An 18,229-nucleotide genomic window follows, 5' to 3' on the forward strand; every position below is an offset into this window, starting at 1 on the left:
TCTGTGCTCAAACCAACTGCTGCCCACAAGCCTCAGCAGAATCCACTGTTCCCATTCAAACATATTTATTTGTACAAGGCAGCTAATGTTTGCTTAAACTGGTACTTAAACTGGTAAGCAGTAAATCACTTCAGCTTTCTACAGTTGATGTTAGTGACTTCAAGTGCGTAAAATACTGTTATAAATAATGTGGGCTCAAAACCCTATGATGAATGCATGCATGATGACATGAATAGCTCAACATAACAGCACCTCTTAATTTCAACAACAGATAATTATGTAACACTAGTCTATCTATCTTCCTTAGCCCTGGCTTGGTGCCCCTTGGCCTGGTTTAGAACAACTTGTTTTCGTATAGGGCGCGAGACCGAGATGAAGGCATTTGCTGTGTTTAACTACGCCCTGGCAAGCATAGACAGCTTCTCATTCTCCCGAGATTGAACCTTCCGACCGCAGCGCTATCCAGATAAACATTCAATCTATTCCGTACCTTCTCTCTTCAACAAACATACGAACGCGCGCGCGAGCGCGCGCAGACATACACAGGACTGAACAGGAGAAGAGAGGGAGGGAGAGACACGCCAAGAAGCACATAGCATGCATTCATATAGAAATGCGCTTTAAAAATAACTTACATTACTCCCAAATGGATATAGTTATTTCAGACACTGAAGAACTTTTTGAGACATAGAGGCGGTGTCGATGTGAGAGCAGTGACAGAAATGTGCATTTTGTTAGCGAACCCAGACGATAAACCCACGACTATACGGTCGATATAGCGGTAGGCCCAGCTCAAAGGTTTGCCTGTGACATTCTCAACCCACGTCTCCCTCTAACGGAGACTTTTTTTTTCTGTCCCCGGTCGCCACAAACCCTGAGCCCCAAGCGTTTAAATCTGGCTTTTTCGTGAGTGGTCGGTGTCTGGAAATCGCTCACATCCTGTTTACGCCGGAGATTTTCAAACCCTGACCGCATCTAGCTGGCAAATCCCTTAGACAAATCCGCACACTCAACCCTCACAAAAGCTCAGTAGTTGGGAGAACAAAAATACAGACTCAGCTATCTTCTTCAGAGGAAAAGGCATTTTCACAGATAAGCTTTTAGTTCTCAGGTTCTCAAAATCATCCCATTTTAATGCTCTGGTCATAAAACATGACTATTAATGCATAGAAACTATTTACATTGTGAATATAAGAGGTCAAAAAAATATCCATCTATCACCTCTTACCTAATATCATCTGATTATGCCTACTATACAGGTAGGCTATCCCACAGGGAGAAACAACCCTTTCTACAGTGGGACTAATGTAATCTAGATACAGAAAAAAAGAAATACGATTAATATTCATTAATTTACACATTGCAGTCTAGACCTGTTATTTAGCTGTGAGAGACGGTATACACATAAATGAAGTCCCAAAGCCAAAGTACAATCATGGTTTTGAAAAAAAAAAAAAAGCATAAATAAGACACTCGCCCAAACGCACACAATACTTAATCTTAATCTCCCAAAGGTGTTACAGCACAAACAAACATAAAACTATAGATATTTACTTTCCATTCATGAATATTTTACACTCCATGACAAAATAACATTGGTGCATCTGTGCATTTTTGTGCATCCTGCCAGACACTGAAGGCATGTGAGTCTCTAGCTTCCTTCTTCACTAATTTCCAGAAACTATCCTCTCTTCTTTTCACTATCTGCCTGTCTTGCCTCTTTCTCTCCCCTTTCACATGATCAGCGACACTTGCAGGACTTGACCACCATGTTGGACAGCTGCTCCACGCGAGGGGTCCGGCCCAGGAAGTAAACGATGGTGAGGGGCTCCAGGTCCTGGGGCACGCAACAAGGGGAGGCTGACGCCTCGGGATTCAGTTTATTATACAGTGGCAGGATCTGCGTAGAGGAGAGGATGAGGAAAATGAGCGCGTCAACAAGAGACACTAAGCCCACAAAAGAGCACACAGGTAAGTCCTGTAATACTCCATAATTACTGTAATACGAGGTGTACCAGTTGTAGATCTCACCATGTTGTAGTGATTGTCAGCGCTCCAAAGGTAGGGGCAGTTTCCTGCGCAAAAGTTGGCTTTGTATCCTTTTGGTTCATGTATCCATTTCCAGTTAAGGTCCCGACGAAAATCAATGTACAGAGACCTCAGACAACAGCCCTGGTCGGCATTCCTAGCAGCGAGAAAGGACACAGATATCATTTAAGTGCAAACGCAGCTCCAAGACAATACGAATACGTACCTTTAGCCTTTGATCACAACATCAACATATCATTAGCTTGCATCTGCGCTTCTACCACAAACACAAATCAGGAGCAAAAATTCAGACACACCCAGCAATACGCATTTTGTGAACACATGCATGATCATACCGAGAGCATGTGGTGGTATCGGGAGCTGCCCGCCTCTTGCGGTTCTTCTTCCCAGGGTTCTCCATTCTGTCCGTTGGGAGGAGGGTGAGGATAAGGTGGGGGGTCTTGGTGCTGAACTCAATTTGACCCTTTGTGGGCCCAGGTCTTCTAAAGTCATCATCAATGCCTGTAAAGGTTAATGAGGGAAAAAATCAAACATGGGACAAAATGCTATGTCCACTCAACTTTGATGGACAGTCTTGTTTAGCATTATTAATAGAACACTGACATCCATTTCATTATCACTCTTCACTTTTAAACAGGGGACAATTCATAGACTAGACAATTCTACAAGACTGTGACTACAATTACAGTCTTTACCTGCAAACCGTGCTTCCAGCTCTTCACTCTTGTTGGGCACGATATTATTTGTGGATGGAACGAATGTACAGCAAGGACAATGAACACTGAGTTTCAGGCCAAGGTTCCTTTCTGAGGACAGAGAGAACACAGATCAGTGCATTGAGAGAGCTAAATAGATATCTACATAAGATCATGGAGAGATCAAGAGAATTTGCATGCGACCATGGCGATTTATGCCAAGGAGGACATCGTTGTTCCAGCATTTTCCCCAAGAAACCAAACCTTCTAATTGATCATAATGCATGTATCCTGTGGGGAATTGTTTTAAAAAGGCAATCACATATTTTGTGGACTACTTTTTCACTGTCATTTTCTTCTACCACTCCACATGATAACAACAATAACAGTGTGTGTGTGAGTGTGTGTGTGTGTGTGTGTGTGTGTGTGTGTGTGTGTGTGTGTGTGTGTGTGTGTGTGTGTGTGTGTGTGTTGATAATGTCCATGTGATAATGACATTCTCTGTGTCTAACATATGAGGGTTTGTTATTGGTCAAATGCCTAACCTCTGTGTGCCAACCATTCCTTGACCGTCTCTGTGACATCAATGGACATCCACGCTCCTTTCTCTTGAGGATGCACTGTTCGAGAGTCAATGTATCTCTGTGTGGGAGCTGTCTCAACGTCTGCCTTCAGCAGCTAGGACAGAGAGAATGGTGAAAATGTAAGACACAAAGGAGAACACATAACCTGGCCCTGCCAACCTCTCCTCAGTGGTGACACGCAGTGAAAGCAGTCTGTCTCTGGCAGGCTTGGGGAAACAGAGGGAGTAACGGGTGGAGTTGACAAGGGGTTATAAAGGAGCACTGCCATCTAGTGACTATAATGGATGACTAAAAGTTGCCATAGCCAGAAACAAAAACATTACTGTATATTGGTATTGGTATAAATGTGCTTCATCAAATTGAAATGACTCGCAAAATCTCAAGTCATACTAACTTATCACATAGAGGCTGTGTCAACCACATGTGTTTCCTGTGCTATTGGAATTACAGAAATGGTGAGACATCACATAATTTCATGACTGGGGTAATTATATGCACAACAGAGCCTGTAATTACCTGATATACCTCCACCCTCTGTTCGGTTGCGCGAGCCTGGGGGTTGGGAATTCTGTAGATCCTGAACTCCGCTTTAACCAATGTACTAGAGTTTCGCTCTACGTTAGTGACATCAAAGCCCACTACTCTATAAAATGGACTTGGTGGAGTAGGGTTGATGATATCTGTGTAAATACAAAAACCAAATGCATACTGATTTGCGTTGTGAATATATACGTGTAATCTTCTACTCTATAAACAAGGTCTTCAGTGGCATATCATTACAATCATATAGCCAAGTCATACCTTAAGTGACGTTTTTAACATTTTAAGTGCAGATCAGATGTCGACACATATCCCTCTGTACTTACAATGAACTACACAGTGCAAACAAAGTAGCGCAGAAGATGGTTTACTCACTGGAGTCAGGTGGTTGCATATCCACGCGCTGTACCTCTTTGGCGTAATAATCCTCCTCGCTGCTTTCGCGGTCGCACGCATCCGCCTGGAGTGCCCGCTCTTTGAGCAGTTCTCTAGTGCTGTTGTAGAGTAACATTACCTCTGGCGGTACTGCCGTCGGTGATGGAGTTGGCTCTGTTTCGGGTGGTGAACGGATACGAAGTTTGCTTAAAATTTGTCCGCGCACCGCTTCGATGCGTTTTGACTTATGGTCGTCCAAGTCAAATGAATGACAAGTCGAAAGCCCTTCTGTTGACACGGTTAGTTTTAGCATCAGCAATACAAAGTTGAAAAACAACATTGTTGCATAAAGTTGAATAGTAATGATCCGTGAAAGTAGTCCAAATTCGTGCGCGTGTAATTCCCCGTTGAGGTCCGGTACTACTGGTGGTTCCTTTAAGAGACGGTGGACTTTGAAGGACTGAGAATGGCGTAGGTTGAGCTACCGTCTGTAGCTACCTGTTAAATGACCCGGACAACTTCCAAAACGCCACTGTAACTCTGTCAGATGTGTTGTGATCTCATAACGTTCAGATCGCGACAAACATCCACAAGCAAACGTCTCAGAAGAACATTTCAGCCGAGCAAAGTTTGAGTCTCAAGAAGAGCAATATCTTCATTTTTGTTTATCGACAATTTTAGCCCATGACAGTGTTATTTCCAGGAGCGGACCCTGAAACACCTGAAGTTTAGGACATTGAAAGGAATTCTGAGAGCTAGTGTTTTACATCGCCGTTAAATATGGGAGATTCATTGCTTAGTGAGCCAGACTTGCTGAGCAAACTTCGAGCCTATGTGGCCTCCAAGTGATGGTTAGCGTTTTTGCGGTCTGTCTTGGAACTTAGGAAGAGAATGCTATTTTCGCTGAATTTCTTTCGTTTAATGTTAGGCTGCAATAGTGTCTCTTTTCCATGTCATACTAATCACCCCGATAGGCATTTCACTATTAACGGTCTTACTTGAATAAAATAAAATAAAATAAAAAAACATTTCTGGTAAGCTTTAGGCTATGGTTTGTCGCATCAGCAGTTGTTTGCTCCAAATAAAATCCTCCGACTTTTCCAGACACACACCTATTTCGGCTGAAACTTGAAAAAGTATCTCCAACAGAAATCCTTGGCGCAGTTCTCCTTGGAATTCGATGACTCCAACCGAGAGGAAAAAATGTCAATAGTCAGCTTAGAAATCTTATTTCAGTTGTGTATATTCCATAAAGACACTGCGTTGCACGTGAGCGTGAAAGTCATGGACATCCTTCTCTCTCGGATCCTAGACCAAATCGATCATTCCTCGTGAATTTGTCTCAGTCGAGAGGAAGAGACTCAGACAAAAAAGTGTGTGTATGGGAGGCTGGAAAGAAAGGGAGAGAGAGAGAGAGAGAGAGAGAGAGAGAGAGAGAGAGAGAGAGAGAGAGAGAGAGAGAGAGAGAGAGAGAGAGAGAGAGAGAGAGAGAGAGAGAGAGAGAGAGAGAGAGAGTATGCGTAAAAGTGCGCAAGGGATAATACCCAATAGAGTCAAATTATACAGGACAACACACGAAGACACTGGGCTCTAAAGTTTCAGTGGAAGTAGAGCTCATTTCACTTGTGGTCTCCCAAAAGAACAAGAGACTTTTGTTAATGCGCTGTCTTGCCTCAGTGAAAGTGCTGGGTAAAGGCCGTATTGTCACTGTTGGAGGCGCACCTCTTGGAGCGGTTGATTGCGAAAATTACACAACACATTCTTGCAATATTCTTGTTCAGAAATGTTTGCCTCCACCCTGCACAGGTGGTTGGTGGTTGTTTGTTCACTTTTCCACAAGTCGCTGCCTAAAGACATATCAGGAAATTGTTATATTTTGCGCAAACGCGTTTACACGGAGGAATGAGGGCAAACCTAAGATAATCTAAGGCTTTGAAATGCTCCATCTTCATTTTGTGCACACCCTTTCTTTATCCTACCTCTCCCTGCTCTTCTCTCCGTCTCATTGTTAATTATACGCTAGAAAATACATGATCGTTAATCTTTCAGAGCGCTGATTTATTGCTGTTTCTGGTCTTTTCCCATTATAACGTTATTATAGTTTCGGTCACAGCCCTGTAATTGTGTCTCAAACTGTAAGTAGAAGGGAAAGGTAATGCACTGAGTAGAGTAGTGGGGACAGACCTCCAGACGAAGCTCTTTCAGTGCTGGGGTTCACATCGTTGGGTGATTGGTGCAGTTCATGGGAAGAAATATGTCTTGTTCAAACATGACTAGAGCATTTCAATTTTATTAGCATGACGCCTGCCACAATCCAACTCGACAAAATGCTACGCTGACGTGGATGTGGTCAATTTGGCGACATCTAGTGCCAGAATCAGGGGGCGTGTGGACCGAAGATGCCTCCCAAAACTAGTGGCTAGCTGCGGTATTGCAATATGGAGACCGAAATGCTTCCTCAAAAACATCGTATCCCTCTTTCTTTTGACCCGCTTGAAGATAAATTTAGACACACTGCCGTGCCACGTCATCATATGCTTGAAATCTGTATGCGTTTCGTTTTCAACAAGAGCTGACATACTGCGCCTAACTCAGACTATCAAGGCTTAAACTGCCAAACGAGAGATGTGCCTTTATATGAATAAAACAGATGTGGATCTGGGTCGACTGATACAGTCCACTTTCTGGGAACACTGACGAGATTCTTTTCCATCACATCGCAAATGAGAAAAGCAGAAAATGCAATTATCGAAACTCTATTCCTTTTGTATAAACCAACCCAGAACTTCTGGCAAAGAGATAAGTAGGATACAATGGGCTTTGATTGCATGTAGTCCATAAGGTTGTCTACAAGGGGCATGATAGATAATGATGTAAGGGTTCTATTCTTCCCCTGGGAACATCCTAAATAATGAGTAAAAGGAACTTTAACTTCCAAAGACGAGAAGAAATACATTGCTATTCCTAAGGCGCTTGCTGTGGCATCCACATCCTTTCGTAGTTGTATAATACATATTATACGCTCTGAAATATTGTTATTTGTGCTGGTGGCATTCAATGATCGTACGTAGTCAGGCGGGGGCCAGGGTAATTCAATGGCAAGCTGAAACCAAAGTATTTCCAGGCAGTGACCATACATGAGGATCCTCAATACACCCACAAGTGTGTAACTGTGATAAGTTGACTAATATTCAAAAAAAGGTTACTTATAGGGTGTATAGATATATCCATTGCACTCAACTACATTTTGTCCTGCACCTGAATACATTACCTTTGTGCATCACCAGATTAACTGGCAATGTTGCATTATTTAAGAAATGTAGAACATTATGATTTAATATAAAACTACAAAAGACTGGAGGGAATTCAACCATTTTATTTCAGAACATATGAAATTTCAATAAAAACACATAAATAAACCATAATCACAAAAAGAAAAGATGTTTAGGTGGGATGCAGATAATGTATATAGCCTATCAGAAGATAACTTCTAAAACATGTTAGGATTCGTCGTCATTTAACAGCATGTTAGGAACTCCTCTTGAGATGGGAAACTCTCTTCCTGATTCTGGGCACTGGAGGCACCCCTCAATTACCTCCACCTAGAGAGAACAACAACATTCCACAGGGAGTTAAATTAGCTGCACTCCACACTGCACATTATGTGCTCTACTCTCAAAACCACATAAGAAGTCTCACCTCTAACAAAACTCTGTGAACTTTGCGCAGAAAGTCGTCATTATTCTCAAATTCTGGAACAACTGTACCCGGAAGATCCTGGAGGTGGCCCAGCTGCAAAACAAATTACTGTCAAAAGAAGCGTTTTGGTGTCTGTCGATCTGTGTCTGCATACAAATGTCAAACCATATCAGTGAAGTGCATGTGTTGTGACTGTAGATCTGTGACCTATGGTCCATCAAGTGCATAGGCCCATAGATAGATATAAAGCATATATTCATATATCTATGCATTGGCCTACATGTGCGTGCCTAGAACTAATCTAAACATCTATTATCATGACAATTGGTCAGAATACGTTGGTTCATGTGTCACCAAAATGAACGATGAACGATAAAGGTCGATTGAACTCACCCCATCCGCTGCTTGTATTAACGCGCTCCACTCAAGCTTGGGGATCATCCGACTGACGAACTGTGGGTTAAACTCCACCTCGTTCACCTTAACTTCTGTTGCCTTTGAGGAACAGCACATCAAGACAAGCATGGGGTTTGAATGAAACTGCTCAAGTAAGGTGTTCTAGTTTCCCCATCCCCGACTTTCCCAGCACACATTTAACAGCAATTAGATGAAAGCTTAATAACGGTCAAGTTGGTATATTCCATATCCAGGACAAGCTACAAACAAGCAGAGTAGTTTGTGGCTACACAGTCTACAAGTAACAAGGCTATCTGCAACGTTAGCATTATTCAGCACAGGCTACAGATTTGTGTCGATACGTCTTTGTATTTACCTTGACACTCAACTAGGCTAATAACAAGGTGGCCTGAACCAACTTCAAAATAAGTGTCGACAACCAATAAGCTAACATTAATATTATTTAACATGAAAGACACGACAAGTCTTACTTTGATGAGAAGTGGGTATCCTTTGGTTACTCCCTTCACATGCGACGTCAACATGTTGTGTGTAAGTAGTTTCATGATGGAATTGTATTGGTTTAAATGGGCAAAAGACGAATAAAGATTAATAATCAAAGGCCAGCGCAAAGAAACACAAATTTTCGCTTGTATGCTGGAGAAGCGTGCGCCTCCGACTTGTTGGTGTGCAGCAGTCAAAGTGTTCCGCTGACAACATCAACAGTATTGATTTCAGTTCCTAGGGTTAAAATAATGCCAACATTCAAAATAAGCTTTTGTAATGAACTCTTCTCTGTAATCTAACCGAAAACATAGACCGGCAATTTTCACACTAGCCTCTCTGTGTCTATGGATGGTATTTTTGTTGTAGCCTAGGCCTAACAATAAGCCTCACTCGTACTCAGCTGGCTGAGTCTGCAACTTTCAGCACTTAAGCCTAACTCAAGCTGGTTGCTGTTAAAAACACGGCAAATAGGCAAACCGTTCGATCTACCGATCTGAAAACGTTTAGTAGCCTATCAAGTCTATCAAGTTTTTACCCTACTCAAATGGGCTGGTGGATAAACCCTGCCTGATCTGCTGGAGATTTGGATTTCGCAGCTCAGGCTGGAAACTTGCACATCTATCTCTCCTGCTTCCTCTCCACATCTTCTGGGTCCAATCACAAAACTAGCATATCCAAAAGGTTCGTATAGCATATTACCACAGACAATGTCTTCCTTACTCAATTTGGGCAGAAGTAGGCCTACATTCTGTTTCATAGAAGTCCATTACATGTCAAAAAATACACTTAAACAGGGCATTTTTGACCCATGTAAGAATAAGTCATCTACAGTCAAATGTATGATAATAATATTAGATATCAGTGCAATACGTTGGGAATGACTATGCATTCAGTGAGTGGAAATGTAACATTACAGAAATTATCAATGAAAACACCTCGGTAAACAGTGAGTGTTTCAACATCAAGTTTGTATTGAGTGCCTTGTGCCTTACAACACGGAGCTGAACAAGTATTTTCTGTTCAGAACTTGTCCATGGTTTCCAGCCCTACCCAGAATCCAGATATTTCTCAAACAATAATTGAACACACCTCAAACTGTAGTGTTGCCCCACTGAGCAAAGACTTCCAAAGATGATAACCTGAGGCCATACTAATACCATACAGTACACTTATGAATATGTCACATATTTTGGAAGAACGATCACTTAAATACAGCTGACAGAATCAGAATGAAAACAACACACATGTACATTAACATTTTCAAACCAAATTTGGTCTGCATTTGTGCAGCAGTATCTGAAATATATGCGTGATAAATGGGGGGATGGAACTCTGCCAACGGAACAATTGCCCTCCTCCATTTCGTCATGGAATGTAATCAGTTGCCAGGAAAGGGAAGACTACCTGAAATAATTAGTGCAACTGTCACCATTTTCTGCAAGAGTGACTGTAAACTTAACTGACTGTAAGGCTTGTGTCGATCAAGTACAAAAGACATTTTATGTAATAAGATTGAAAAAGGTAGGCTATCATAATTTTTCATAATTCATTATAAGTATCATCATTTTTAACCTCGTATAGAATTCTGATTTTGTTATTTAAAAAGATATGTTTGGGGAAGTTAATACTGGATAACACAACCTTATAACTAACATGTAAAGACAGAAGTCAAAATGTTTTATTGTAATGAATGTAAACACTATGTCGAGTATTTAATCATATTTTAATTAATTGCAAGATTTTACAAATGTACAGTGTGTTATACAAACAAAACACCGAAACTGTTCTACACAGAAAATGTTTGTTTTCGCCTATATTACAACCAAAAGACTGTAATAGATAGTAAGCAGATTCAAATATTCAGTATGCTGTAAATAAATATACTAATAATAAATTAATAAAGTAAAGTATTTCTGTAAATATGCTGTTTCCAATCTCCCAATATTCCAATCTCTACATTTGATATTACTGTAAAACTACTAATGACCTCTGCAAATTATCAGATGTAACAATCTGTCAAACAAACCCCTCTAAATGAAGTGTAATGAATGCTGTGTAGTTGTGTGTAGCTACTGAGGTTAGTTGTGCTGACACTGGCAGATCTGAAAAGCCTGAGTGTGAGATGTGGTGCGTGGGGTCTGCTCGGAGGCTATGGCGGCGGAGGAGGAGTGCTGAGGAACAAGCTCACAGCCGGGGTGAAGATCAGGATGGTGCCGAGCACAGACACGGTGAGGAAAGCCCACAGGAAGATCCGGTCCAACACTTGCGCCACAAACTTCCAGTCCTGCACCACCTAAAACAACACAAAACCCACAGTATTTCATTTGAACTTTGATATCATTTTTGGCAGACGTGTCACATTTTATGCTATATTCGACAGGAAGCAGGCCAGCATGATGCCCCCATTTACCTCTCTGATGAAGTGCTCTTTACGGATGTGGCTTGAGATGTAACGGACCGAGTACGTGGCCTTCTCCAGCATCGTGACCAGGGCGTGGTCCTCCTCCTCCCTGCCGCCGTCCTGGCTCCCGCGCGTCCCCCTGCGGCCCTTGGGCTTCAGCTCCGGGCTGATGGGCTCCAGCTCGGGGTAGTGGTAGCGGTCCGTGTGGCCCCGCATGCACAGGAGCCGGGGCAGCCTCTGCAGGAAGAGCCCGCGCACCCACGGCGACATGGGGTGGTAGGTGGCCGACGAGCGGTGGTGCACGTTGATGACGAAGACGGTGACGATGATGGAGAGCGTGACGAAGATCATGATGAAGAGCAGGTACTCGCCGATGAGCGGGATGACCTTGGAGGAGGACGGGATGATCTCCTCGATGACCAGCAGGAACACGGTCAGCGACACCAGCACCGAGGTGGAGAGCGAGAGCTTCTCGCCCTCGTCGGACGGCAGGTAGAAGACGAGCACGGTGAGGAAGGACAGGCCCAGGCAGGGGATGATGAGGAAGAGCGTGTAGAAGAGCGGCAGCCGCTTCAGGATGAAGGAGTAGGTGATGAACGGGTAGGACAGCAGTTCGTCGCGGCGATTGCCCCTCGCCCCCGTGGCGCTGAGGATCTCCCACTCGCCGTTGTCGAAGAAGTCCTTGCGGTCCACCTGCTCGTCGGTCAGCACCAGGTCCACCATGCTGCCGTCGTAGGTCCACGAGCCGAACTTCATGGTGCAGTTCTGCCGGTCGAACGGGAAGAACGTGACGTCCATGGTGCAAGCGGACTTGTAGCTGGCCGGCGGGGTCCAGGTGATGGTGCCGTTGTATTTAACGATGGCCTTGGTCATCAGCGAGCCCTCGAAGCGCCCATCTGCACTGTGCGAGACGCAGAATACAAGGATGAGCTGAGCAATGTCAGGCGTACCATGTAATTAATTTGGGTTGATTTCCTGAGGCAGTATCTGTGGACTAATTATTCAGAAGCGCGGTACTGAAAAAAAGACTGAACTCAGTGGCTTTGCTTATGCAATTTTGTTTTGCCTTTTGCATAATGCTGGATATTTATTTGACCAAGACGTTCTGATTCAACTATGGTATTAATTATGAATGAACTCACATGTGCACACACACACTCACACACTGACACACACACACACACACACACACACACACACACACACACACAAGCACAAACACACACACAAGCACACGAGCACACATGCACGCAAGCACAAACACGCACAGACACACACACACACAGGGCTTACTTCTCATACAGCACAATGTCAGGCAACCAGATGCTCTCTGACGGAACCCTGATTGACGTGATCCCCCCATAATCCTCTGGGTTCCAGCGCAGCTTATAGTCTATCCACTCCTGCCAAAACACACACTCATAATGTATGCGTGAAAAAAAAAAACAGGTTAAATATGCCTTGGGTTTTAAATGTAGTTATGACAATGTCCTTACCTGCCACAACCAAACATTAGTCGTCATAAGCTGGTTCTTTTCATCCTGATAGCAGAACAGACCAAATTAGATACAGAAGTGAACTGGGCAATACAGTTCCACTCAATCACAATACAAACAGTGAGAACAGAAATGGCAACAGGGGAAGGACAACCTATTTGTGATGCATATGTACAGTGCATGACATTTATTTATCTATCTATCTATCTGTCTGTCTGTCTGTCTGTCTGTCTGTCTATCTATCTATATATCTATCTGTCTATCTGCTTGTCTGTCTGTCTGTATCTATACTGTATATCTATCTGCAATGTGGTAGTCATAAGGCGGGGTAAAGTTATTTTTTGAGTTAACAGATTTCCCTCAGGGGAGCTTTTGAAAGATCTTCGCCATAACAAGTTCCTGGCTGCCCACCACCTCAAAGGCCATCAAACATAATCAAAGACAAGTGGAACATAGTATCTAGTGTTAAGCTCCATGCCTGAGGCCAAAGAGTTCCTGACAGAATTTTGACCGGACTTGCCATGATGTGATTCCAAGACCTAAGAAAGAGGTTTTGTGGTTCAGGGCTTAGATGTTTGCCATTCATCAGATTCATGTCTGGGACTGAGATATTTCATCGTGACTAGACTTGTATCTGTGAGTACATCTTTCAAAGTACAAGGCTGAAAAAGACACTTCGTTGTGGCCAGTCAAGGTTAGAGGCTAAAATTAGCTTAGGAAGTGGGCACTTGCCAATAAAAGAAGGCATATAAGGTGGCTCTGTTTTTGCTCCTGGTCCGGTAATTATGCAAAAATGCTAATGTAATATGTCAGCTAATTGACTTTGCTTGGTCGGGGGGAGGGGGTGTCTGTGTCTACTTGGGAGAAGGAAGCGATGGAGCACGTGGGGAGGGGAGTACCAGAGCGGCCTGTTCTGGCATTGCTGCTGCTATTCTGAGGCAGCACTGTGGTCCTGTGTCAAGCGGACATCCTGCTGGGTTTTTATAGACATTTAGTGGATAATGCTTTGTACTGAACCATAGCATCCACTTTCCACTGAGCTATATTATGTGCTCCTTATATATAAGCCACAATGGAAGGGCAGCTCATTCATTTTTGTAAACAACAAAAATATCATTCATAGATGTAGTTTTTAATGAGCATATAATTTGAAATACATTATAACTATTTAGTTTTTAAAAATGAAAGTTCCAAACAGACTAAAGTTTTTTTCACAACAGAGTAAACAATAGTGCACAAAAAATGTGTGTTTTTTTTTTCCTCCCAAAATATGCCGGGTGACAACAGAGTTTGAAATAGAAAACAAATGGCTAAATTCAGAAACTGACGCCCATGTATTCAAGACCTGGCATAAAAAGAAACACCATTTTTGGCCACACACCCAGCCAACCTTTGACTATGATGTAAAATAAAAGACTTTGCTGCCTTTCATATAGCTGCCTTACAGAGATTCACTCTCCTCCAAACATAAAAATAATAGTCGAGGTAACCCAAATGCTGTAGTGGGCACATGTGCTGAAACACACCCAGGGGACTGAGCAGCTGAAAAAAAGGTTAAATCAGGAGGAACATTTTTGGCATGAACATCTGAGCAAAGCAAAAATGCCTGAAAACACACATACTTTCCCAGTTTGCTCCCTGAGGTCTGAATGCTTTCAAAAATGGTAGGCCTACAGTACCATGTCACAGGACTATACTTTTAAGTCTAGCAGTGCGCTCTGCTTACGAGGAAACAACCACGCAGTAGTTTTATAATTACTACCAAGTTCAACTGTTTGTTACTCATATTTGTCTTCTTTTTTCAAATGTATTTTTCATCTACACTTACATACAATGACCAGGGTGTTATGGTCTAGTCAACCAAATAGTTTTATGGTTAAATGTTTGATTACAGTTTTCCTCAGTCGTTTTCATTTACATTTCATTACATTTCTCAGATCAGAATTGACATTTTCAAAACTATCTGTTCAATCTTCACATCAATGTGTCACTTGTGCACATCAAAAAAGCTCTCATTTACTTGAGCATGTTGCAAATGTTTTGGTACATCCATGCAAATTATTATGAACAATTATCTGCTGAATAGTCTCACCCCCACAACATCACAAGTATCACAATGACAGGGTATGTCAACAAATTACAGTTAAAAAAAACAGTAAAAGCGTAAATGTGAATCTTGTCCATCAAACTCCCACATACACTAAGATGTAACCTACAATTTACAAAAAAATGTCATACAAATTTTAGCCATAGAAATTTTAGCCATCAGAACATCCCTCCAGAGTACACTGTTATACTGACAACATGACTAAGCCATTTGACTGTCTATTCGTACAGTATATAATGACACAAGGACTTGTCATTCTGATGCCATGCACTGACATGTTTATTGACACAAATATTTAGTTTTGAGAGATGGACTAAGGATTTTGAGCAAGAAACTGGCTTTAGCATGTAATGCTGTCTTGCTATTTGTACAAATAGTTTTTAGAAATGCACTTACTGTTAAGCAAATCTCAAGGATGATTCAAGAAATGTAACAAAGCGACTGAGAAAAACTGTAATTTGCACAAACATATGCAGACAGAGAGAGAGACAAAGAGGGAGAGAAAGAGAGAGAGGGGGGGAGAGTCTGGAGAGGAGAGAGTTAATAATGAACACACTCCATTAAATGAGCCTGTAACTGTCCCTGAACACCAAAAGACACTCAGTTGGAGATGATGCGAAGGAGAGTGGGGAGTTGAAAGTAGAGTAAAACGTCATAAACTAGGAGACTGCTGAGAAAAGGTCCGTGAGAACTGCAGTCCAGTATCACTTCAGGGTAACCCAGTGAACTAAATAAGCATAGAGTAGAAGTGTCATATGATGATTTCTCCACTTCTGGCTTTTCAGATGATCATCTAACATTAAGAAGGCTCTCATCTCCGTGGATGAGTCTATTTGGGGTAGATCATAGATATTGCAGCACCAAACGCAGCTCTTTGGAGTCCTACATCTTTCAGGACCACGGACAGATAAGCACCGTTTGGATTGTGTGGATTTATTTTTGGGGTGTATCTGTCAAATATCACAGTATATACAGTATGGCAGTACAATACCTTTCACTATAAATAGTTAACCAGAATTAAAAAAAATCCACAGGATGACAGGTTTCCTGTATGCCATAAAAGGTGCATAACATACAAACAAGGTATTACACCTCGTAGAATGTGTCAGTTTGGCTTGGATTGTATGTGACTGAGTGACCTCACCACGTCGACAAGCTGTGAGATTTTGAGGCCGAAGCGGACGGTGATGGTGTCGTTGGAGTGCTGCGTGGGGCGCACCCAGCGCTGGTAGCCCTGGAACAGGTTCCTCAGCAGCAGGTCCTCCATCTCCGCCAGAGACACAAACTCACCTGGGGCTGCTGGAGACAGAGAGCAGACCTCCCCTTATCACACAGCACACAGCACCAGCACAGCACAGCAGCTCCACTCTCATCACAGGAGCTCACATTCACTCTCTCTCTCTTCCCCTCTCTCTCTCTCTCTCTCTCTCTCTCTCTCCCTCCCTCTCTGACAGACACAGCCTCTGTCACCGAGCTATGAATCGTGTGTGTCTATAGTCTCAGGATAAAAATAAACAGGACCAAAAATCCTGTTTTTACTGTAAAATTATGTCATATATTTTTTCCTCAAAGCCACAAACAGATTGTACTCTAATTTTAGAGGTTATATAAGAAGAGAGAGACAGAGAGAGAGAGAGCAAGAGAGACAGAGAGAGGGAGAGAGAGAAAGAATGGCAGGGCAGTGACACCAGAAAATTGCGGTTTTAGGCCTTCGTCCCTCTCATATTCACCCTCTCGCCCCGAGGCATGGCGAATCTCAGAGAACAGATTCTCTAATCCACTTACAGCTGAGTGCCATGGTCAGTGTAGTGAGCAATGAGGCGAGCAAAGGCACATGCACCCAGAGACCCGCTTTTCTGAGCCCTCCAGCCCACAGGACGCGTGCTTGTTGTCCTGAAAGGTTTATTATCTTTCACACCGCATGCAACCAACGTGCCTCATATGCAGTATTTTGTCTTTGGACATTGAAACGATGGACATCTGCTCTATGTCACTGGAAGGGCATTCATTGCGGAAGCAATTGTTATTAGTCATTTGACACCCTTATATCTCCATCACTGTGTCAGCAGTGGCCACCTCTGGTCATGTCCTCATGTGACATATTTCCCCGTCACTGGGCAGAGAAGAGAGCTCTGTGTCTCAAGACGGTGCAGGGTCAGATACAGTATGCACTCTATATGACAGCAAGATCAGCGTTAGAGTTGTCTAGAAATATACTGTAAATGGATGAAGTTGTGTTGTGCTGAATATGAAAAATAACTCAAATGGCGTAGGAGATGAAACACTGTGTTGAGTATATTGTCTCACAACCTCTGATAACCAATTGCGTCGAAGATGTCTGTTAGAAGTTACCATACCCGGTGATTATTTCAGATATTTATAATTAGAACGCACTGTTGCGCAAGTCCTCTTCAGAGAATGACTTCTAACCTTGTGCATCCCTAAAGCATTTTCTAACATGCGCATTACCTCTTGATCTGCATCAAAATAAGTTCTAAAACACACTGCTTTGTGCAAAGAGAAATACAACGTTACATACCCGGGATAGTGGCGATGGTGGCAGAGGAAATCGCCAGAAGTACGGCAACAGTCGACAGCATCTCCGTTTGGTTTAGTCACAATTACATTACGCACCGATCAAAAAGTCAAACCATGTCAATTCAAATGGCTTTTTCTTTTACACAATGAAGTATGTTGCAACGACTCTTCTGTCTTATCTACTGGAGTAAGATCGCGATGCAGAAGAGAATTGCGCGCCTTCAAAAACTACCTCTTGCGACGTTGCTTGGTTGATTGAACGTCCCCGGTCGGCGAGTCCACTGCCGTTTGTTGAGCTCCGGTTCATTGATTGCACCGCGTGTGCTGATATGGGATGTGGTGAACGTGGACTAAAGAGGGCGCATCAGTGCCAGTACCGGCGTAAGAGTTTTCCTAGGACAACTTGCCTCATGATGTCTTTGCTTTTTTTGTGATGTTACTTTATACATAAAAGTCGTAATATTATTTAGCCAAGGAAGCAGTAATGGTCCAGGTGATCTAAGTTATATATATATTTTTTTTAAAAAATGTCAAAAATGTAACATGATGACAAAATTATATCATGTCTTGCCTACAAAACTGAAACAACAACGTGGAAGTAGAAAGGTAACCATGACCGTCCAAGAACTCGGTTATCATCATAACACATATTGTTCAACTCTCTCAATGAATGTCCAATGTGGAAATACAATATATCCGCTAGAGGGGGCAACGGTTCAATGTTCTCAATCTAGGCCTCTGTGGAGATCTTGGCCTCTCCAATCGGTCTCACGCTGCTCGACATTGGCATCTGTTGGTCATGTTTGACATGCCAAAGTTCTCACGATGGGAGATTCTCACGA

General features: G+C 42.7%; 3 protein-coding genes across 4 annotated transcripts; all 3 read right to left on the bottom strand.

Annotated features, from left to right (window-relative positions):
• Positions 1–1,120: 1,120 nt before the first annotated feature.
• Positions 1,121–5,572, bottom strand: tgfb5 (transforming growth factor, beta 5). Its single transcript, XM_062524469.1, has 7 exons — positions 4,244–5,572; positions 3,845–4,008; positions 3,290–3,422; positions 2,745–2,855; positions 2,385–2,550; positions 2,032–2,185; positions 1,121–1,900 (listed from the first exon to the last, which is right to left on the bottom strand). Exons 1-7 carry the CDS (start codon positions 4,581–4,583, stop codon positions 1,742–1,744), a joined length of 1,227 nt encoding a protein of 408 aa, XP_062380453.1. The 5' UTR covers positions 4,584–5,572; the 3' UTR covers positions 1,121–1,741.
• Positions 5,573–7,603: 2,031 nt separating this feature from the next.
• Positions 7,604–9,159, bottom strand: trmt112 (tRNA methyltransferase activator subunit 11-2). The gene is made up of 4 exons (XM_062524591.1): positions 8,830–9,159; positions 8,336–8,437; positions 7,943–8,035; positions 7,604–7,845 (listed from the first exon to the last, which is right to left on the bottom strand). The coding sequence occupies exons 1-4, from the start codon at positions 8,902–8,904 to the stop codon at positions 7,744–7,746; spliced, it is 372 nt and encodes a 123-aa protein (XP_062380575.1). The 5' UTR covers positions 8,905–9,159; the 3' UTR covers positions 7,604–7,743.
• A 1,453-nt stretch (positions 9,160–10,612) lies between these two features.
• On the bottom strand, positions 10,613–17,553 carry LOC134068740 (neuronal acetylcholine receptor subunit non-alpha-2-like). 2 transcript variants are annotated; one of them, XM_062524479.1, is made up of 6 exons: positions 17,389–17,553; positions 15,994–16,145; positions 12,743–12,787; positions 12,540–12,649; positions 11,256–12,147; positions 10,613–11,138 (listed from the first exon to the last, which is right to left on the bottom strand). In XM_062524479.1, exons 1-6 carry the CDS (start codon positions 17,447–17,449, stop codon positions 10,995–10,997), a joined length of 1,404 nt encoding a protein of 467 aa, XP_062380463.1. In that variant the 5' UTR covers positions 17,450–17,553; the 3' UTR covers positions 10,613–10,994. The 2 variants fall into 2 exon arrangements, with proteins under 2 accessions (XP_062380463.1, XP_062380462.1); XM_062524478.1 differs by having other exon boundaries at positions 15,994–16,148.
• Positions 17,554–18,229: the final 676 nt, after the last annotated feature.

The sequence above is a fragment of the Sardina pilchardus genome, chromosome 21 (assembly GCF_963854185.1).
Source record: "Sardina pilchardus chromosome 21, fSarPil1.1, whole genome shotgun sequence".
NCBI lineage: Eukaryota > Metazoa > Chordata > Actinopteri > Clupeiformes > Clupeidae > Sardina > Sardina pilchardus.